General features: G+C 42.6%; 1 protein-coding gene across 1 annotated transcript in view; it reads right to left on the bottom strand.

Annotated features, from left to right (window-relative positions):
• Positions 1-22793, bottom strand: part of XRN2 (5'-3' exoribonuclease 2) — a 77398-nt gene that overhangs the window by 45684 nt on the left and 8921 nt on the right. Inside the window, exons 2-15 of the mRNA XM_060078157.1 lie at positions 14438-14565; positions 14244-14355; positions 12227-12338; positions 10662-10720; positions 10496-10585; positions 9669-9741; positions 9479-9529; positions 8832-8989; positions 7395-7469; positions 7175-7308; positions 7018-7075; positions 6829-6936; positions 2504-2548; positions 479-610 (exon numbers count right to left, since the gene is read on the bottom strand). Of these exons, the coding sequence (XP_059934140.1) occupies positions 479-610; positions 2504-2548; positions 6829-6936; positions 7018-7075; positions 7175-7308; positions 7395-7469; positions 8832-8989; positions 9479-9529; positions 9669-9741; positions 10496-10585; positions 10662-10720; positions 12227-12338; positions 14244-14355; positions 14438-14565 (1335 nt within the window). The remainder of the gene's footprint in view (positions 1-478; positions 611-2503; positions 2549-6828; positions 6937-7017; positions 7076-7174; positions 7309-7394; positions 7470-8831; positions 8990-9478; positions 9530-9668; positions 9742-10495; positions 10586-10661; positions 10721-12226; positions 12339-14243; positions 14356-14437; positions 14566-22793) is intronic.

The following is a 22793-nucleotide window of genomic DNA, read 5'->3' as shown; positions in this document are numbered from 1 at the left end:
AGTTGGAGAGTGAAGCTGAGGCAGTTAAGGAGTACCTGTATTTAACAGACTGAGGAATACCATTCTGCAAAATGCCCATAACTGATCCCTGGAAGGAAAGGGGAAATTAGGCAGCAAAATCCTCCCTTGTCTCTCACGCCAGAGACGTGAGACATTTGGATGTCCCCTCATGCTTCTAGTACCATCACCACTGTACCTTCGGGGGAAGAGGGAAGCACTGTGGCCCATGTGCATTACAGAGACACTACAGCCACTTAGCCATCTGTATTTACATGCATTTTCTTTCTTTTCACATCATTTAGATATTTTCATATTGATAAAGAATTTGATAGAATTAAAAATATCTCTCAAAGCAAAAGAAATTGAGAAAAACTATAAAACAAAACCACCCCAGGCTAAATGATCAAATTCACACACAACTACAGGGGCATCTGTTAAGTCACCACCCTTCAAAGCTACATAAAAGTGAGTCACTTACAGAGTTATTCTGCATCCTCATTTCATAGGCTGCTTGTCTCGGATTATGCGCTACTTGAGATCCTGGTGAGTTTCTTGAACCAAGGGCATGAGGGGTTAATATTCCACCAGGAGAGAAAGATGGTTGATCTCTCTAACATGGAAATAAATGAATGTAGAAATTAAAATTAAATCACAACACAGTTAGATGACAGGAAGAAAAGAGGGCTATAGAAAGACTCCCCACTGTAAGCACTTAAAAGACGAAATGGATTTCTGTTAACATTACAGGGTTGTCTACACTTTGATATAATGGTAACTTACCCTGTAAACCACTGTTTGTAATAGTAACTCTGCTCTAAAAGTACACAGAATTCACTGTTCTGGTATATACACGTGGAGTCCGAGAATGCCCGTCACTTGCAGTTCCACCCTGTGGAACTATTCAAGTCTCATTAGGCTGTTCTACTACGTTTACTTACAATTTCTGAACACATTCAAGACATAATTTTAGGCAAACAAAAATAACAAATAATAAATAACTATAACATTTATCTTAATGGTAAAAAAAATAAGTCAAGAGTTTGATTTCTACTCAGGAAATACAGGTTTTTTTTTACCCTTCACCTTGCTAGAATTTAACTCTTTATTGCCAATTAATTACAGCTATCACTATAGCTATACTAGGTGACGGTTGTGGCTGACTGATAAAACAGATGTTTTAAAAACAGACATTGACTGAAAGGAAATAATAATATATGGTACAAACTATTATATATAAAATAAATAAGCTACAAGGATATATTGTACAACACAGGGAATTTGGCCAATATTTTATAATAACTGTAAATAGAATATAACCTTTAAAAAGTGTGAATCACTATTATATATACTATACTGTACATAATATACTCTAATCACCTGATTATATAATATTATACATCAAATATACCTCAATTTTTTAAATTAATTAACAAAAAGGAAAAAAAATAAAGTAGAAACCAAATATGCTCCTCCCAATCTAAGTGGTTTTGCAACTACCTGCAACAATAAATCACTCTTCTCCCTTCTAGGTTCCTGAAATTGCTCAAATCCAATAAAATATGATAATAAGAGGCAGTCCCTCAACTCCATGAATTTAAAATCCAGGAAGGAAGACAAGATTCACCAGAGATAAAGGAAAGGACTGCTCAACCTGGACCACAAGCAGAGGCAGCAAGGGAGGCCGTGGAGAAGGCAAGGTGTGTGGGGCTTGGAGTAGGAACCTTCTGGAGGAGCCAAAGGGGGGGCAAGGCTCTGGGTCAGGAGCAACATGGTGTATTTAGAGGGCAGCAGGGGAAGAGCTGGCGGCCGGAAATCAACCAGACCATGGTGCGCTCTGCAAGGCAGACTGAGAGAGAACTGGATTCTGAGGGGACTAAGGAGTCACTGGTGATTTCCGAGCAGAGAAACAACAAAGCTATGGGTATCTTGTTCTAGGAAGATTAACCTGACAAAGATATAGACAGAGTATAGTGACTTGTAAGGGGAAACAAAGGGTTGACTGCTTTTATTACAAAAACAATATGATTGGGCTTCCCTGGTGGCACAGTGGTTGAGAGTCCGCCTGCCGATGCAGGGGACACGGGTTCGTGCCCCGGTCCGGGAGGATCCCACATGCCGCGGAGCGGCTGGGCCCGTGAGCCATGGCCGCTGAGCCTGCGCGTCCGGAGCCTGTGCTCCGCAGCGGGAGAGGCCACAACAGTGAGAGGCCCGCGTACCGCAAAAAAAAAAAAAAAAAAAAAATGATTATTGTAAAAAAAAAACCCTCTTAAACAGCTAAATGCAACCTGCCCCCTCCTGCCCATCAAGTGTTTCCCTTCAGACTCCAGAGAGCTTAGAAAGGACGTCTTTAAAATCAATACCAGGCAGGAAGGCAGCTGGGTGGGCGCCACGTCCCTAACCAACTCCCAGCCGGTAAGGAATAAAGAGCTATTGTAATGAACATCTTCCTCCCAAATCGTAAACTGATACCATTGCCAGTCTTATGATATTAGCTAAAACTCACCTTCATTCTCTTTCTTTTTTCTTTCTGTCGTCTTCTAAAACTGTCCTAAAAGTATAAAATCCACATATTCTGTCAAATAATTACACAAAAATGTAAGAGTTAAACATTACCAGGAATGATTCGGGAGACAATTAAAGTTTTAAAGGAAGACCCCAGAAACCTAGGTACATAATTAAACCAGGCAATGCACTGTATGTTCAAAGTGCTGCTTATCAGAACTGCAGGTGGATAGAGAGCATTCTAAATTGAGTTTAGATACAATTTAAAATGTTCCTCAAATTTTTTTTCAGGTAGTTTTTAACATCATTTCAGGAAAGAATGCAAGAGTCATGACAAGGACCCTTGGTTTTTCCCTGGAGTGAACAGGCTGCCAATAATGGAGAAGATACACATAAGTAAGAAAACAATTCTTTACGTTGTAGCTGAAGATAGTTAATAATGAAGATGACAATTTAAAAATATCAACACGACAATTTAATAATGGGCCTCTATTACCTAAAAAGGCCTGGACAGTTTCTAACGCTGTCACATGTGGGGCACAAGTGGGTAAAGAGAGCAGTGGGGTTCTATGCAAACACTACCCACCAAGATTGCAACAAGTCGACCTAATGAAAGAAGGAAGAAAATTCAGATGTCTCTACTGCTTATTCTGGGCCAGTTAAATTCACAGGAAAGTGTCCAGTCTGCCTTGATTCTTCCCTCCACTCATTTTCAAAATGTAGCCATGGTTTCAACTAGACAGGATTTAGGGTTGACCTTGCTCCCCACCAAGTGAGCCATTCAAAGGCCCCCTTTCCCCAGAAAGCACTCCTCCCACACCTGCATTTCTGTTGAGTGTCCAGGCACTGAAACGACAGCTAAGGTGACCACGGCAGGTACTATACTGACTGTCACCCTACTCGCAGCACTTCCACCCCTCCAAGGAGTACTGCCACCCGCAACAGGACACCTAACGAGATGTGAGCTTTGTGCTTTCTGCAGGAGGGGCTGAATGCTGGATACATGGGGACCTACTCCTGAAAACCTCCTAAGACGTGAACACCACCCACTTCTCTGATGAAGCTTTGCCCCTGTCGTTAAGGAAACGTCTCTTATCTGACCACGACTCCTCCTTCTGGAATGGTGCCCTCTGCACTGGGCTGCCAGGACACCACACTCACCTGGTTCTTTCACTCCTGCTGCTGCCTTCACTCAACAGCCTCCCAACCCCCACACTGTCCCTGTAACGCTGGAGCCCCTCCGGGCCCGATACTTGGACCTCCCCGCTTCCCTGCGCTCACAGAAGGAATCCTCTCGTCTCATGACTCTCCAGCCAGAGCCTCTCCCAACTCAACACCCCCACCCTCACGTCTCAAGCGTGACGTGTCCAAAAGAGAACGCCACCCCAAGCCCTGCACCTCCCAATCTTCTCATCACAGCTGCTCAGACCAGACTGTCTTTCATCTGCTCAGAAAAAAGGCCTTAGAGTCATTCTTGACACCTTTCCTTCTCTCACACCTAGGATTTCATCCCCCATTGGTTCCTGCTTCAACATACGTTCAGAATCCAGCCACCTATTCTCACCTTCACTGCCACCATGCTGGCTCCCCTGGATTATTGCAAAGGAGCCTCTTAACTGGGCTGGCTGCTTCTGCCTTTACCTCCACACAGCAGCTACAGTGATGGCTTTACAGTACGTGTCAGGTCTTTGTCACTTTTATGCTTAAATGATGCAGACTGAAAGCTGAAGTCCTGTCCATGACCTAGAGGGCGCTACCAGATCCATCATCCTTCTGACCTCTTCTCCTACTCGCTTCCCTTTGCTTCCTCGGCTCCCCCCACAGCGGCTCCTGGCTCCTCACTGTCCTAAACATCCTGTGTACGCTCCTGCCCTAGAGCCTTCGCACGGACTATTCCCTGTCTGAAATGCTCTTTCTGCACACATCTGCATGGCTCACTCCCTCCCATCCTTCAGGTCTTTCCTCAAAGCCATCCGTCAGTGAGGCCTTCTCCAGCCACCTTTTCTAGGGTTGCAACCTCCCCAGACACTTCCTCCCCTGCTTTAGTTTCCTTCATGGCACTTAGCACTCTCTAACACCCTGCACACTACACTTCGTTTTTGTGTTGATTGTCCATTTCCCCCGGAAGAATGTTAGCTCCATGAGGTCAGAAATTTCGTGTGCTTTTTTGTTTCATTTTTTGTTGTATCAGTAACACTCAGACTACCACCTGGCACACGGTAAACAAGAAATATTTGCTTAATAAATGAACAATTGCAAGATGAAAGGCAAACACCAAAACTCATTAAATAAAAACTATACATTTCTGACCTAACTGTTCAATTTTAGTAACAAATATTGATTCCTATTCTACTATCTATTTTGTTATTTTAAGGGAGGTGGCTACGTAAGCAGAACAAGTCCACCTGGACGGACCTTACTGATCTTTCATCTTTTTGTGTGCGATCACGTCCTTTGGAAATCTGTCAAAAGCCGTGGACACACTTCCCTAGATACTTTTATATTGAATTTCCCAGATCCTGCCCCACCAAGTGAGCCAGATACTTTTATATTGAATTTCCGAGCGTTCATTAATTTCCCCAATGCCCAACCAACCATGCTAACAGACATCATATGATGTCAAGGACACCAAAAAAGATCCAAAGCTGTAAAATGCCCTCTCTGCCAGGCCAGCTGGAAACCACATGACACACTTAAATCTGAAGCACTTTGGAATCTAGCAAATCCTATACATCCCATTCTAATGCCGAATACCATCGATATTTAATAGTACAGAATCTGCTAAAGCCACATAAAAGGACTTGTCTAACAGGAGATTGTTATACCAAGTAGTACACAGTATATATAGTTTGTTTCTTAAGCACAATGGCGGCAGTTCAAGGGGAGCCACTGTAATTGCTGAAGACGTAGTTACAAACGGCTGTTCTGGGAGACGTTTGATATCCCAAAGTTAGTTATCGGAATTTTACATGTGAAGATTATCAAATACCAAAGGCTTTGAAAGAATGCCTACAGTCCACTCACTGTTACACAAAATGGTACCCAAAGTTCTAAAGAAGAGGCCACTAGCTACAGTACACAAAATGGAAGAAAACATAAAATCTTGTCAGAGACAATGACGTGTTCTAATCTGTTAGGAAATCATGAAGCAAGGTAGTGACATTATGTTGCTATTTGTTCACAAGAGCCATATGACTTGCAGAAAATCAGTTTCTAAGGGATCTCCTCCGCTTTCTCTCTGCTCATTTTACCCACTGCTGGCCTCCCTGGCGACTCCCCAGGGTCATCCGCCAGCCCACTCTGCCTCCAGGCTACTGCCCCTCCAGCCCTCAGCTCCCGAGGGCATCTCAAGCCCCGGCTGAAGACTAGGGGCCTGTCCATCCCGCTCTACACCTCAGGCAGCACCGAAGGCTTCTCCTCTCTCTAGGGACCTCCTCCCCCGGCCCCGCCTTCTCCTTAAACGTCCACACTCCTCAAGGTTCCTGATGGAGGCACTTTCACACTATCTGAGCTTCCAGGGACATCAAGTTCACACTCATGATGGGAGGTATCTCCCACATGCCAATGGTTCTCAAATCTCCTTTCAAAAGACTTATGATCTGCGCTCCACATATATCCATCTAATTGGTTCATGGACTTTTCTCCTCTCAGGTGTCCTGTGGCCCCTCAAACTCAGTACCTCCAAAATGAAACTCACTTCTACCTTATCCCCACCCCACCCTGCTCCACCCCTGGGGCTTGCTACCTTGGTGAATGGCACCAGCAAACTCCCAACTACCCCAGCCAGAAACCTGGACTTCTCACCTAAGCACTCACCCTATCACAGGTAACTAATTCCCGAGTGCTTTGTGACTTTATTTCCTTTTTTTATGTCTACATTTCTTATACAGAGCTGCAACCACCTGCCTTGACTGATGGAATCCCACCCAGACCCCCTATACTCTGCCACCACAGTACAGAGTTCCTAGGTCCAGAGCATAAATAGTGCCTATAAAACACACTAGTTCAATTCCAGCATTCTTCTAGCTTTGGAACCCTCATTTCATGTCCTATTGATTAGACAGGTGTTTGGATTTATACCTTAATTAAGATTAAGAGAGAAGAAATTACAATGCAACTCACACGGGGTGCAGTACATAGTTCCACACAGCAAGCATCACAGCCTTTATAAAATCATCAAAGCACTGACCACTCGTGATTACATTGGTGTTTGATACACTACAGTGATTTAACAGCGCACTCAAAGAGGTTAAAAGGACAATCACAGGATCATCACAGCCTATTAGAGACAGGAGCAATTTAGCTACTGCAATAGAAACACTTTACCTCATCATCCTTTCTCTTTTTAAAAATGCTATCCTCAACTTCACCAACTGCTAACATGATCATCTGTACTCTCTGCAGATTGACATAACCACTTTCTGTAAGGTAACCCTGTAAGTGATAAAATACATGTAAAATGATCTTCTTATAAAAGCAAATACTTGTTTTGAAATTATTCAAGAGTGAACTTACCCCAGTTTTGTGTACCACATTTTTGTATATGTTAACCAAACGGTCAATTGCACCTTCCCTGCCACCAGGAAACAAACATTATGTATTAGGACCAGCGTGCACTGTAAAGGCAAGAAGGCTAAAACAACAGTTTGGAGACTGACACAAACACACATACCTAATCTCTAAGGACGGCAGGTGTGGAAGGAAGTCGTTTCCCACAAAGAAGCACATGAAGACCCAGTCATCAATGCTCCTCTCAACATCAAATGTGAACGGCAGGCTGGCCATGGTGAGCTCTCTTTCCAAATACTGCAACCACGAAGGAACGTTGCCATTAAAGCCATGAAAAGGCGCCCTGGTTTAGTGGACCGATGCCAAGAGTCACTGCTACATACCTCACGAAGAACACTGAGACGAATGAAGATAAACTCTCCTTCTGCACAAGGAAGGCTGTCTGCCAGTTCATCGTGCTGCAACAAAGGGGATGAAGACTCAACACATCTACTCTGAACCCTGGAATTCTCTCCACCCACACAAACATTATGGCTTTTTCTAAAGCAAGACCCACTTTAAAATTACAAGTATTAAATAAAAAAGAACTCACTAAACCATCTTAAAAATAAAAATTACCCATAACCTCAATCAGACCTAGACCAGTGATTGGCCAACGTTTTTTGCGAAGGGCCAGACACTAAATATTTTAGCCTGGGGAGCGGGACGTATATGGTCTCTGCTGCATATTCTCATGTTCTGTTTTGTTTTTACAACTCTTGAAAAACCGAAAAAAACCCTCTTAGCTCATACGCCAAATCTGGAGAGCTGCAGTTCGCCAAACCCTGACCTTCATCCAACTAATGTTAACATTTTAATGTATATGCCTCATCCTTCTATGTGAATACGTATACTTCTTACCTGTTTTTTTCACTCAACATGTCTTTTAAAGAGGTACCATATTCTTAAAACAGAAACCCCTTTAAAGGAGAATGGATATCATCAAGGGAACCCAGAATATGTAGAAACTAGGAGTAACTTAAAAGTACCTAGGGGACTTCCCTGGTGGTCCACTGGTAAAGAATCTGCCTCCCAATGCAGGGGACGCGGGTTCAGTCCCTGGGCGGGAAACTAAGATCCCACATGCCGCAGAGAAACTGAGCCCGCGCGCCTCAACTAGAGAGCCTGCATGCTGCAAACCACAGAGCCCACATGCCACAACTACAGAGAAGCCCAAGTGCTGCAACGAAGAGCCCGAGCCGCAACAGAAAAATCCCGTGTGCTGCAACTAAGACCCCGACACAGCCAAAAAATAAATAAATAAAATAAATAAATAAAATAAAATAAATTTTTTAAACTAAATAAATAAAATACATATGCCGTTAAAAAAAATTCCAAGAAGTTTAACATACCTGATTTATAGTTCCTTTTAAGAAGAATAACCATTTGAGACAAATAACTTCTACAAACAAATCAAGTGCAATGGGCATTATTACCTATATGACCTCAGCCTCATGTAGATATAAGCTGTGTTAGGCAAGTGGGGAGTAGAAAGGATGAGTTCATGCGTGGTTGTGAATTTGTGTTTACTTTAAAGAGCTTTGAAAGATACATCTCTGTGAGGGGTAACGGAGCAAGGAGGTAAAAATCTAATCAACCACCGTCTTCCCTTTATCCATTTTTACAATGAGGCAACCTAAATATACTTAATGCCATCGCACTGTACATTTAAACGTGGTTAAAAAGGTGTATTTTCTGTTGTATTGATATATATCAATATTTTATCACAATAAAAAATAAAGAAATTTTAAATGAGGTTACTACCGCCTCGAAGTTCTTACCTTTCCCTTCTTTTCTCTTGGCAAACCTTCACAGTCTTTGACCTCATGTCCAAACTGATTACAAAGACCACAGGGTTTGGGTTTGTTTGGTTTGAATTCTTCTCTGATAATGGTAAAGTTGGGCTCATGTGTAGCAAGGCCGAGCATAATGAGATCAGCTATCAAGCAACAACAACAAAAGAGCAAACAGTGAGCACTCTAGAAGACCCTTACCCCATAACCAAAGGCAAGACATTATCATAACACAAGACACCAGCGCAAAGAAAAGCCCAAATGAGCACACAGAGGCAGCAAAGCCAAAAAGCCTAAAACTTCCTAGAGGCCAACAAGATCTCCTACAGAAATGTGGGCCTAGAATCTAACTGCCACTCAGGAGTCAACACTTGGAAACATTCCATTTTAAAGATATGTGCGGCCATATTAAAAAGTTGAAAAAATGTAACAACAACAACAACAAAAATTCTAGATAGGTGAATGTTAATCACAGATTGAACAACAACTCTATACTAGTTCCCCCGCACACATAAAATAAGCAAGGCATTTTAGAATTTCCAGGCAAAAACCACAAATAATCCATTACTGCACACCAACCCATCGACTTGCTATGGTTTAATCCAAGAGACTCAGATCCCAAAGAAGAAACTTACCATCTGCTCCACATAAGCAATGATGAGTGTTTGGGTCGTGGTTAGGCTGGGCTAGAGAGAAGGGAAATATATATTAAAGTAAATATATTTTATACTATAGGAATATCACATTTTACCAAATATTTTCTATACAATGGCTTGTCTTTTTTGAAATGGAACATATAATCAAATATTTATAAGTGAATTTTACCTCTTTGTCTTCTAATGTAATCCATGATTTTATGTTCCCCTTCACCAGGAGCACTAGCATCAGATAAAATAACCTATAAAAAACAGTTTTTAACATCTGTAGCTCACGCCCAGTTTTCTAGCACAAAAATCAACAGAACTGAATGTCTTAAAATAAACTGAGATAACTCTATTAAGATAGTGTTACTAATTAGAAATTTTTCTTAATTAGGTGTGCATGTGTTAGACATCAAAATTATTTCATTGGTTAACTTACTACTTGGAATAGAAAAAAATGAAATGTTTGTGTCCAACTTAGCCATTAGAAAAACAGATGCAGTTCACAAGTTTCTACTCTTCTCACTGCTACTCAAGTATACAGCATCGAACGATATAAGCCCTGAGAGTAATCAGTAAGAGATATCCATTAAATATAATGTACCATATCTAATTAACAGGGAAACAAGCTTATTATAACTTTTATTATATAAAAGTTTTGCTTAAATTCTCAGGAGAACACAGCCATTATTTAGAGGCAGTCCCATGACTGCTGTATTTTGATTTCTAGTAACAGAAATGACTTTCATATATATGTATGTTAAATCATGAGTCCCATCTTATGGCTTCGCAGTGACGATAAGAGTACAAACTTGGCACTGAGAGAAACTCAGCTGTCTCCAACTGGACCGTGCGAGGCACCCCATCTCTAATAACCCTGGAAGCTTCTCCTTCCTCTAACAGCCAACCAGTATTTTATGGGGGGAAAAGGACAAATAATATCAGTCGTATCAAAGGACAGCCTCAAATCGTCGCCCTCATCTTTTTGAAGTACGAAAATATGAAACTTACTGTCAAATTTTTCCACCCTGGGTCATTATTTAAACGATCAGCTATGTAATAGCGAAGGCATTTAGCAAGATTGTCCATGAACTCAGTTCCCTAAAATGATAGAAGGAAATAAATTAACCTATCATTTAAGAGTTAGCGATAACTAGCAAAGTATGAGACTACTTACTGGTGTAATGCAGTTGCTGTCAAATCTTTCCTTTATTTCTTCTGGAGGAAGAAAGCCACCTAGAGAAAAAGGGGCAATGCTTTGTCCTCCCCATAAACAGTGAGGTAACTATTCGATATTAGGCCAGAACAACAAAAACAATAAGTTGAAATACAAAAGAAGGAGCAGCATTGTCACCTGGGGAACAACGATCTCCCTTTCCGGAAGAAAATAAGATTCCTCCCCTCAAATTTAAAGTAAGCTTTAACATGACTGTCAAACAATACATGGTACACAAAAGAAGATACTATATTGTTACATAGAAATATAAAAATTATGACATTCTTCCTAATGCCCCTGGCAGCAGAACACACACACACACACACACACACACACACACACACGTTAGGGGCTCTGATCCTACTAACAGTTCTTAAGATGAAGGGGCCTTAGAAAACCAAAGTTAAAATGCTGAGTTTATCACAGCTTTATATCACCTAGAGGGATTTAGAAATCCTATTTTATCCTCTGTATCACTGATTAGCTTTTTCTCAAGACACAAATATATTTTATAACATCTTCAAGAAAGAGGACATGTCTAAAAGCAAAGACAACCTGTTATAAATATAAACAGGTTTTAGAGTATTAATTACAAGCTGCAGCTAAAATACTCACATACTTGCACACTTCCAGCAAATTAAAATAACAATAAAGGCAGTGTAATTATAAGCTTCAGCCAACTACACTATGTCTCTTTTTCCACTTGCCAAATGCAACATCCTGAATCAATAATCGTGGCTTTCCTGGTCTATCATTTTGCCTCATGGAACAAAACACCAAACAAGCCACCCTGCCAGCACCGCCCTGCACCACACCGCACCCACAGGCGTCTTGGAAGAAGCGGTCCTGGGGCGTCAGGGCCCTGGTCATCCTCCTCTCTGACACTCAGCCAACTCCCACCTCTGGACCCATCAGGGCTTTGAGGAACTGCCAAGATGACCACATTCCACCCCACAACCCCCTCCCTGAACTGAGGGAGCCCTGGGCACCTCATTACCTCGGTGCCTACCTCCTCGACCCAAAGTGAGAGTACAGTGTGCATGACTCGGGGAAAGCCTGGAAACATGGTCCCATCATCCCAGGCCTCCTCATCCAGACCTGAGATCGAGGGAGAAGCAGCAAGCATGCCACCAAGACTGACTTGAGGAAAATGCTTACAGAACTGTAGCTTCCTAACAGCCCCCATAGAAAAAGGAAGTAAGAAGCACTCTTCATGTGTTTCTAGTTTACAGATATATAAAAGTGAGCTGAAGGGTTGCACTCGCCCTGACAGAAGTTGACAATTTGCTCTCCCTCCTTTTATTCCCAAGTTTCCCGTTTACTATAGAGTTTAGAAATGAACAAGCTTATTAACGCAATAAACGATTCTATTAACTATTTTTCCTCAACAGTGGACATCAATTTCCCTTGGCTATCCTGGGGTCCTGATTAAATTAAAACCATACCTCCTTGTAAGGAGAAGTCTCCACCCCTACCCCCATCTGCATACATCTGATAAGTTCAACCTAAAGGTGCACGTTCTTTACCTTTTGCCAGTATTTCTTCCTTGACTCGCTGCTTCTCTACTGCTGCTTCCATTCCTTCTTTGGATGCTCGGAACCTCCTTGAACGCTGCTGGTTCATTTTAGCGCGTGGTGCCTGAAAACAGGTATTTCACAGTGATGTAATACTGTTCCAAACATTCGTAAGTACATCTGTACATTATTTTGAATCCGTTAGTCTTACAAAAATAGTATGCGAAAATGGAAAAGTTAAGTAACATGTCCAAACAATCCTTTCATGACAGACAGTAGATCCTGGGAGCTTATATTTGGACCAAGAACCTTGAACGCTGAACTTAGGTGAGTGAGTGACATGTCAAAAGGACAAACATCCTATGAGGCCACAGCACTTAATACTGCAGGGTCCATGCCCCGAGGCCAGCTCCACTGGGTTACGACGCTTTCAGGCACCCCAAATGGAAAGCTCACTTTACTCAAAAGACTCAGCACACAGCGAGTGAGTGGTTTCCACAGAACCAGGATCAGGAAGCCCTTCCCTTTGTCCACGACTAAAAGGAAGGATGGTCTCCAAATGGCATTCACAAGACCTCAAAAGCCGTTTTGTATTTCCCACAATAAGGTTCATAATTATCACTCTGTGTCTCTAATAAGGCACAGCAGGTAGAAAAGGAGCAAGGTTTTAATCAAAAGTACTCTTAAATCACTCGAACCAAATGTAACTTCAATCACTGGGTAAGCCTGAATGAAGTGAACTGAACTGCAAGGTTTTGCAGTTACTGAACTGGGTTTGGGGCTGGAAGGGACTCTCAAGTATCCTGTCTACATGAAATAAGTTATTTCATATTCTCTTTAAACAGTTCCCTTTCCTGTAAAATGAGACCACCTAATCTAACTCTTTCAGGTTCTATGATCTACATTTCTATTTTAACACAACATGAGTTATAGACAGGAGCGTGTACATACACATACGAATGTACACATAACTTAGACCTGCTTCAGCAGAAGCGCACAGCGGAGCACAGGGAGAGAGCTTCTGCAAGAAACTCAGCTAATGTTAACTGCAATCTGCTCCAAAGAGGACATATTCCTGTTCCCTTTACTCCTCACTACACTTGAACTGCAACTTCCGTGTTCAGGTAGCTAAGAGTTTTCTTTGAGGAAATAGTATCTCACAGAAAAGTTAACCTTCTTGGACCCAAGTTTCCCAGATTTTCAAAATTATTTCATTAGCCACCAAAATTATTAAATCTAAAAGAAAGGGAATCAATGTGCATATGGCTAAATAAATTTAGGGTTATGATTTACCCTAATTTTCCCTGAACGCTGATATATAGTTTGCTGGTCATGTATAACTGAAACCACTTGATATTATTATAAGCTAGTCCCCTCCGAAGTTACTGTGATGACTACTCACTGCCTATAGGATAAAAGCCAAACTGAGTGTGACAGGAAAGGCCTTCTCAAGCCCCTCTCTCTACTTCTCTTTCCAATCCAAACACCTGCAGTTGCCCCAGCATGTCAGTGTGGCCAAAGACACAGGAAGCGTGTGACCTGGCACATCTGCGACACCTGGAAGGTCCTCCTTCCCCACATCTGCCGCATCCACCTCCCTCCTCTGCCCCTGCCCTCCCAATCTCCAATTATTCTTAACTCTTCAAACAGTGGGACAAAACCCCCTCCTCTCTATTTCCTCACTCCCTTGTAGCAATGACTCCCCCTCCCTCAAGGCCCCCCGCAGGTGCTGTCTAACGCCCGAGGAAGGCCCTGGGTAACTAACCTTGCACGTCTACCTCTGCCTCTGGCCCTTGAGTGGCGAGCCCTTCAAAGCAAGGGCAGTCACCGACATCCCCAGCCCCTCACGGGATGCGGCACCAAACAGGCACATACACAAAATACATTTGAATGAATAACTGAAAGATGAGGCTTTCTTTCTCAAATTCACTATAGTCAACATTTTCCACGATTTAGCTTACTTTTCATTCTAGACACTGGGAACACAGCAAAAACAAAAATGGGGGATTCTAAGTCATTTAGCACTTACCACTCCGTCTATTGCCATGTAGAGAAGTCGTCTTGGTCTTACAATATTGAAAAGCCTGTCAATGTACTCAAAGATTGCAACCATCATTTCATCCTCGTTTTTCGGTGCTGGTCTACAATGACAAGCAGACAATGTAGTATCATATAGTACTCCTCCGTAATTTGTGACATCAGTAACAAGAATGGGTTACATACTTGTCTTCAGGATGAGTACAGGGATGGATGATTCCATTCATATCCAAATACAGATTATCAAACTCCACATCATTTGGATTGGGTTTACTGGCATCGACAGGAATCTTTACACCACTGCATTCTTTTGGCTATAAGGAAGTGATAATTAATAGTAGTTTGACCGTTCAAGTCTGAAACTGACACATCGTAGGATCAGTATGAACCTGCTTCATTTCTGAATTGGAAATAAACTACTTTTAGTAATCTTTAAATTATAAGATAGGCTATTTTAGTCCTTAAAGATTCCACTGCAACACGTTACTCTTGACTACGTGGGGGACAGTTACCAAATTCCCAAATCACTCAGTTGTCCAAGACAGAGACCATGGGAGTCATCTTAGAATTCTCTCCCTTACCGCCCATTACCAGTAAGTCCTGTCAATTTAACCTGAAAAATGCCTCTCCACGCCATCTCCTCTCATTCCCATTACCAACATCAGGCATCACCTCTCACCAAAAGTTTGGAACGGCCTTCATATGGGCTGCCCCACCTCCAGACTCTCCTGTCTCCAGCCCACACTCTATGCTGTCAGTTTTCTTTCTTAAATACAAATGTGGTTGTGTCTTCATCTTCCCTAATTTTTCCAATGATACCACAGCAGGTGCAGACCACTGAGCCCAGCCCTTACCCACCCTGTCCTGCCAGGCACTGCTCAGGCCGCCAGATCTCCCCAGTTCCGGGAAGACGCCCTTCCATCTCTCAACACCTCCGCTCCTCCGCCTTCTTCCTCCCAACCAACACCCACTTCCGGAAACCTTCTTAATTTTCCAAGGTCTAGACTCAGATCAAATGCCACTCACTTTATAACACTTTGGACACATCCCTCAAGAAATTAACTGCTCCGCCTGCATTTCCTCCCAATTTTGCTTATTCACTTGTAGCACTTTTGTGGTCTTATAATTAGTTTGTCAGTCTAACCCCCAGCTACACTGTGAGTTCTTCCAAAGGCAAGGACCACGCCATACTCACTCCTGGAGGCACTCAGTTGTATTTCTGTGGTAAGCATTATCTTTCTCTTTTTCTGCCAGAGCTTCAGCAAATGATAACAATGAGACTGGTTTTTACTCTTACTAATAGCAAAGTCACTTAAAAAAAACATAAAAAAATAAAAATAAAATAAATAAATAAACAACATAAAAAGTATCATTTGTAATAACAAAAAATTGTGAACAACTTAAAAGCCCATCAGGTACATGCTACGTCATGGATGAACCTCAAAAACATTCTGCTAAGTAAAAGCCAGTTACAAAAGACCACAAAAGGTCCCATTTACAAGATCCAGAGCAGACAAATCTTTAGACAGAAATAGATTACCTTCAATCTGCGGTTGGGGGAAGGGTGAGGGAGACAGGAAGTGACTAAAAACGGTTACAACATTTCTTTGGGGAATGACGAAAATGTTCTAAATTAGATAACAGTGATTGCTGTACCACTGCATATATACTAAAAACCGCTGAGCTGTATAGTTTTAACAGGTGATTTTTATGGTATATAAATTATATCTCAATAAAGCTATTTAAAAAAGAAATAAAAACAAAAGATCAACTTAACTAGGAAAAAAAAGAGCCTGTAGAAAGGACTGATGAACTGTGGTACGTCCATACACCGGAACGCCAGACAAAAAGTTAAGATTCAAAGAAATAGGGCTGGAAGGTCATAAATATCTTAAGCCAAAAAAAGCAAGGTGAAGAATAAACATAGTATACCACTTACGGGAAGTTATAAAATACACAAAACAGTATTAGGCATCGTTCAGGGATGAATACGGATGCAGTGAAAGCACAGGAAAGAGCAGGGGAATGATGAACACCAGTTTCAGGACAAGTGGTGATCTTCGAGAGAGGGAAGGAATAAGACTGGGTTTCAGTTTGTATTTATAATGGGGAGAAACGGATATCAAAACAGGGAAGAAGCTATCAGTGATCTGTGCAGACACCCTGTAAATCAGGAAAGAGGGGCTTGATCAGAAGCAGTGAATGGGATAAGTGGGAAGGAAAGCAGGAGGTCAATTTAGGAGGTCTATCAAAGAAGATACTCTGATGAGTCCAAAACAAAAACAAGCTCTATGAAGGCAGGAGGCTCTGTGCCTCTCCACCTCACCTCTACATTCAAAGTCCACATTTTCCTTTCTCCTGAGCCAAGCAGACACCACACTCAGAAGAATCCAAACCCACTTTCTTTATGCTCTCCAAGAAGCCACATGGTAAGTATTTTAGACTTGTTGACCGAATGATCTCAGTTGCAATGACTCATATCTGCCTTTATAAAGTAAAAGCAGCCCTAAACAAGATGGACATGAATGAGTATGGTTGCATTCTAATGAAACTTTACAAAAACAAGAAACCACTGGTTTGCTATATTGCAGCTCTTCAATGAATGCTGAGTGCAGCTGAGTGAGAATTTCCACTTCCACTACCTAGAAAGTATAGCCTAGGGAAGGAGGTATAGGTGGGTCCTAATTTTGAGGAAAGAGCTCCAAGCATTCCCAATAAGAAAATGGAACATATTTTTCTCTCCAGAGTTCTGAGGATATCTTCAACACATTAATTATAGATTTAGAGTTTCTTTCTTCAAGAGAAGATTCTGATACTCAACAAAGGAACTCACTCTTCAAAAGCCTTGCCATTAAATCCAATGCCAGTTATCTCCTGCTAGGTTCAAGAGAGATTCTTAATCAATCAAAGAGTAGCTAAAAGGAGAGCTACTCTGAACCCTAAAACCAATTCATTTCAAATAGCTTTTCATCATCTTTCAGGTTTTCCAGATGATAAACTGGGCACACATTGCAGCGTTCCCTTTCTATCCCCGGACCACATAAAAGACTAAAAACAGGGACTTCCCTGGTGGTCCAGTGATTAAGACTCCACGCTGCCAATGCAGGGGGGGGCCTGGGTTCGATCCCTGGTCAGGGAACTAACTGAATCCTGCAACTAAGAGCCCGTTTGCCGCAACTAAAGATCCCGCACGTGGCAACGAAGATCCCACGTGCTGCAACCGAGACCCAGCGCAACCAAATAAATAAATAATTTTTTTTAGAAAAGACTAAAAACAAACAAATAACCACAACTGCATAACTATGCTGAAAAACCAAAAGGAGATCCGTCTGTGACTGATAAATCACAGGGGATGCCCAAAATGTGGAAAACTAGTAGATCTGATCAGATGGAACACACAGCCTCAAACACGCAGAAGTGGGAGAACACAAGAGGGCTCTGAGCCCAGAGGGGGCTCACAGGACAGCGTCTGGATGATCCCGCGGCAGCAGCAGGAACAGCCCAGCGGGTCAAGCCCTGCACTCTCCTCTCCCCTGGCCCTCTCAGGCCCCATGGGGACCAGTCAACTTGAGACAGTTACTCCCAGAACGCACGAGTGCTTGCGGAGGAAGGGCGGTCAGCACCCTGGCTGAGCAACAGCTCCCCGCAGGGGCAGGGCGCACACCCGAAGGCTGGCCGTCAAGGCGGTTCTGCCCTGCAGGAAGCCCATGCATGGAAAAAGGAAGGGATATATGTATCCCAAACAAGCAGTTGAGAAATTACCCTGGTTGTGCACAAATATGCCAAGGAATCAAGGTAAAGAAGGTATCTGAAGAAGTAAAGATGGTACACGTACACAAACAGTGAATCTGTATAAAAATACACTCCACAGGTTTTGAAGTAAACCCCCAGAATGAACTTCACACCAACCTACTGTTCCAGTCAACCTTATACGGCTTTCTGGCTCTTCAAATGTAAGGCGGAAACCACTACTATCAGTAATACCTAACTAAATACATTTTTGTGTAAGTCTGCACAATATTTAACAGCAGCACTAGGAATATCAGGACTCATGCCTGAGGTTCCACTGTAAGGAGAGCTCCCACTGTTGGACGGTAGATAACATACTGTATACAACTTGGTTTTAGACTTCCCTTAAAGCAGCTCAGAACTCCAGAAAAGAACTGCAAAACACAGGTGACATTTTGGGGAGAAAGGGTCAAAAGGCTACTGAAAAATTTAAATTACAGTATTTGCGTTAAAAATTCGGGCCATAAATTTTGATGTAGTTGTCAAACAAAAAAACTTAGTATTTTTAGTGATTAGTGTTTTTTTCAAGTTGCATGTATACCAGCTCTCCATTTTTATACAGTGTTAGTCAACAAGGACTATTAATTATCACTAACATTTACGGAACACTTAAAATGGGATAGATACTGTTCTAAGGGCTTTTACTCATGGATTGTTTCCCTCTCTCCCCAAAACAACCCTGTGAGGTACAGAGTATCCCACTTACAGATGAGAACACAAATGCTTAGAGGGGGTAAGTGGCTTTCTAAAGTCACACTTCTGCCAAGTTTAGAGGCCAGGATTGAACCCAGTCATCTGAATTCAGAGCTCGTATCTTAAGCGGTATGTCAGACTGATTAATTGCAATTTCACTAGATTCAGCATAAACTTACTGAACACCTATAATGTGTGTCAAGGACTACAGCCAGAACTATGGGGGACACATAATATGCAAGATGTGTGAATCTGATCTTCACTCTCCAAGACAGAGATCATATTGGAGAGAGAGCTCGGCTACCAGCATGACTGCATGAGGACTTCTGCCCACTTGCTCCCAAGCTGAACTAGAGAAAATCTTTTAAAAAACCAAAATATTTAAAGCCTTTGGAAACAGTCCAAGAAGCAAACAGCAGTCTAGTCAAGAAAAGCTTTGAAAATTCAGAAATGACTTCATTTGCAACAGAGCATGGAGAAGTTTACACCCAAGGGCATTCATTCTCAAGAACGGCATAAGGTGTGGTGAAAAGAACTGAGTAGAGAATCAGGGATCTAATGAAGATACAGCCTAGACCACAGAGCAGCTGGTCTGCAGGAGAGAACTGGGGAATAAGACAGCTGGGGGGAAGCCTCCTGGGGTTAGAACAGATACCAAACATTAATCTCAGAAACAAATCCCTGGAAGGTGCCACAATTTCACTGCATTAGTCTGTAGAGGAATTTATTCCCTGAGCGCTGTTGAAAACAATGCGCAGTGGACAAAAATCCATGGAATTTAACTGCTGGGTGATCACAACCAGCAGTTAAGCGGGTGAGAGTAGGAGACAGCCCTACGTGTTCCACTGTCATCGCAAGGTGACTGTGGGCACATCCAAACTGCACCTCCCTGAGGATCAGTATCAGAGGCATAACAACATGTTGAGGAAGAAATTCACCTCGTTAAAATAAGCCAGCCAGTAGCTACATGAACAACAATACCGTATCTGGGAAGGGTTTGGGGGTACCAGCACCTAAAATATCCTGTTTGCAGTAAAAAAAAAATAAATAAATAAATAAAAATAAAAAGTAAAAAATTCCAGGCATGCAGAAAAACAGAGAAGTATGACCCACGTGCTGGAAAAAAGTCAGGCAAAAGAAACTACCTGTGATAGTGTCCAGATGTCAGATTTAACAGAATAGAGTTTAAAGTAGCTATTATAAATATGGTCACAGAATTAAAGAGACATATCGTTAAAGGATTAAAGAAAGGTATGATGGCAACTTTTATCAAATAGAGATAGTAACAAAAACAAGAATTATAAAAAACAAACAAATGGATACTCTGGAGTTGAAAAGTACAATAACTGAGATCAAAAATTCACTACAGGAGGGCTTCCCTGGTGGCGCAGTGGTTGAGAGTCCGCCGATGCAGGGGACACGGGTTCGTGCCCCGTTCCGGGAGGATCCCACATGCCGCGGAGCAGCTGGGCCCGTGAGCCATGGCCGCTGAGCCTGCACGTCCGGAGCCCGTGCTCCGCAACCAGAGAGGCCACAACAGTGAGAGGCCCGCGTACCAAAAAAAAAAAAAAAAAAAAAAAAAAAAAAAATTCACTACAGGGGCTCCACAATAGATTTGAACTGGCAAAAAAAAGAAGTCTTGGGACTTCCCAGGTGGCGCGGTGCTTAAGATATGCCTGCCAATGCAGGAGACACGGGTTCGAACCCTGGTCCTGGAAGATCCCACATGCTGCAGAGCAACTAAGCCCATGCACCACAACTACTGAAGCCTACACTCTAGAGCCCGCGAGCCACAACATGAGAAGCCACTGCAGTGAGAAGCCTGCACACAGCAGAGAGAAGCCTGCACACAGCAGAGAAGAGTAGCCCCCACTCGCCACAACTAGACAAAGCCCGTGTGCAGCAACAAAGACTCAACACAGCCAAAAAACCCCCCAAAAATACAAAAAGAATCCTTGGGACTTCCCTGGTGGCAGAATGGTTAAGAATTCGCCTGCCAATGCAGGGGACACGGGTTTGATCCCTGGTCTGGGAAGATCGCACATGCTGCGGAGCAACTAAGCCCACGTGCCACAACCACTGAGCCCGCGTGCTGCAACTACTGAAGCCCTCGCACCTAGAGCCCATGTTCCATGGCAAGAGAAGCCACCGCAACGAAAAGCCTGTGCACCGGAACAAAGAGTAGCCCCCACTCACCACAACTAGAGAAAGCCTGCGTGCAGCAAAAAAAAAAAAAAAAAAAAAAAAGAATTCTTAAACTTAGATTAATAGAGATTATGCAAGCTGAGGAGTAGAGAGGAAAAAGGATGAAGAAAAACGAACAGTGCCTGAGAGAAATATGAGACACAAATAAATACATGAACATACAACTGGAGTACTGGAAGGAGAGGGGAGCAAGGAGCAGAAAAATATTCAAGGAAACAATAACAAAAAAGTTCCCAAATGTATTGAAAAACAATAACCTACACATGCAGGCAGCTCTAACAACTCCAAGTTAAGATAAGCACAGTGAGACCAACAGACAGATACATCAGAGTTAAAATGATGAAGATATAAGACAATGAAAAAACCTTCAAAGAACCAATAAGAAAAATGACGAGTCACTTACAAGGGAACCCCAATAAATTTAACAGCTGGCTTCTAGCAGAAATAATGGAGGCCAGGGACTTCCCTGGTGGTGCAGCAGTTAAGAATCCGCCTGCCAATGCAGGGGACACGTGTTCAAGCCTTGGTCTGGGAAGATCCCACATACTACGGAGCAACTAAGCCCCGGTGCCACATCTGCTGAGCCTGCGCTCTAGAGCCTGTGCACCACAACTACCGAGCCCATGCACTGCAACTACTGAAGCCCAAGCACCTAGAGCCCATGCTCTGCAACAAGAGAAGCCATCACAATAAGAAGCCTGTGCACCGCAACAAAGAGTAGCCCCTTAAACTGTATTGCAAAATTGTCAGCCTTCCCTCAAGTAATCTATAAATTTGATATGATTTCAATAAAATCTCCACAGGAAATTTTTTAAAAAAAGAATAATGGAGACCAGAAAGCAGTGGGATAACATATATAAAGTGCCGAAACAGAAAAAAAAATGTTAACCAAGAATCATATATCCAAGAAGGCCACTGTTCAAAAATGAAGGTGATGGCTTCCCTGGTGGCGCAGTGGTTGAGAGTCCGCCTGCCGATGCAGGGGACACGGGTTCGTGCCCCGGTCAGGGAAGATCCCACATGCCGCAGAGCGGCTGGGCCCGTGAGCCATGGCCACTGAGCCTGCGCATCTGGAGCCTGTGCTCTGCAACGGGAGAGGCCACAACAGTGAGAGGCCCACGAACCGCAAAAAAAAAAAAAAAAAAAGAAAAATGAAGGTGAAACAAAGACTCTGCCAGATAAACAAAAATTGCATTTGTTGCTAGCTGACCGGACTTACAAGAAATACTAAAGGAAGTTCTTCAGGCTGAAAATTAAGTGACCCCACTAAAGATAATAATACATTTTTTAATCCTTTCTTTTCTTAACTGCTATTGCAAAAAACAATTGGATGAAATGTTTTGTAAAATACTATGGCTTACAACATACACTTTAACATAAATGTAATATATTTCCTAGTAACAGCCCAAAAAGAGGTGGGTAGAAGCAAAATGGCAATGTGCTATGGAAGTAACCACAGATGGTAAAGTAATAATTATAGCAATGCACTGTTAGGTTTGCAACATTAATAGATATAATACATATAATGACAATACCATATAAAAAAAGGAAAATGGGGGGACTTCCCTGGTGGTCCAGTGGTAAAGAATCCATCCTGCAATGCAGGGGACGTGGGTTCAAAACCCTGGTTGGGGACCTAAGATCCCACATGCTGCGGGGCAACTAAGCCCGCGTGCCACGACTACTGAGCCCTTGTGCCTCAACTAGAGAGCCCGGTGTGCCGCAAACTACAGAGCCCATGTGCCACAACTAGAGAGAAGCCCGCACGCCGCAACAAAAGATCCTGCATGCCGCAACTAAAGACCCGACTCAGCCAAAAATAAAATTAAAAAAATCTAAAGCTGATAAGATGTGT

Source organism: Mesoplodon densirostris, chromosome 16 (assembly GCF_025265405.1).
Source record: "Mesoplodon densirostris isolate mMesDen1 chromosome 16, mMesDen1 primary haplotype, whole genome shotgun sequence".
NCBI classification, from domain to species: Eukaryota; Metazoa; Chordata; class Mammalia; order Artiodactyla; family Ziphiidae; genus Mesoplodon; species Mesoplodon densirostris.
The sequence above is the reverse complement of the archived record's forward strand: the minus strand, read 5'-3'. Positions and strand labels throughout refer to the sequence as shown.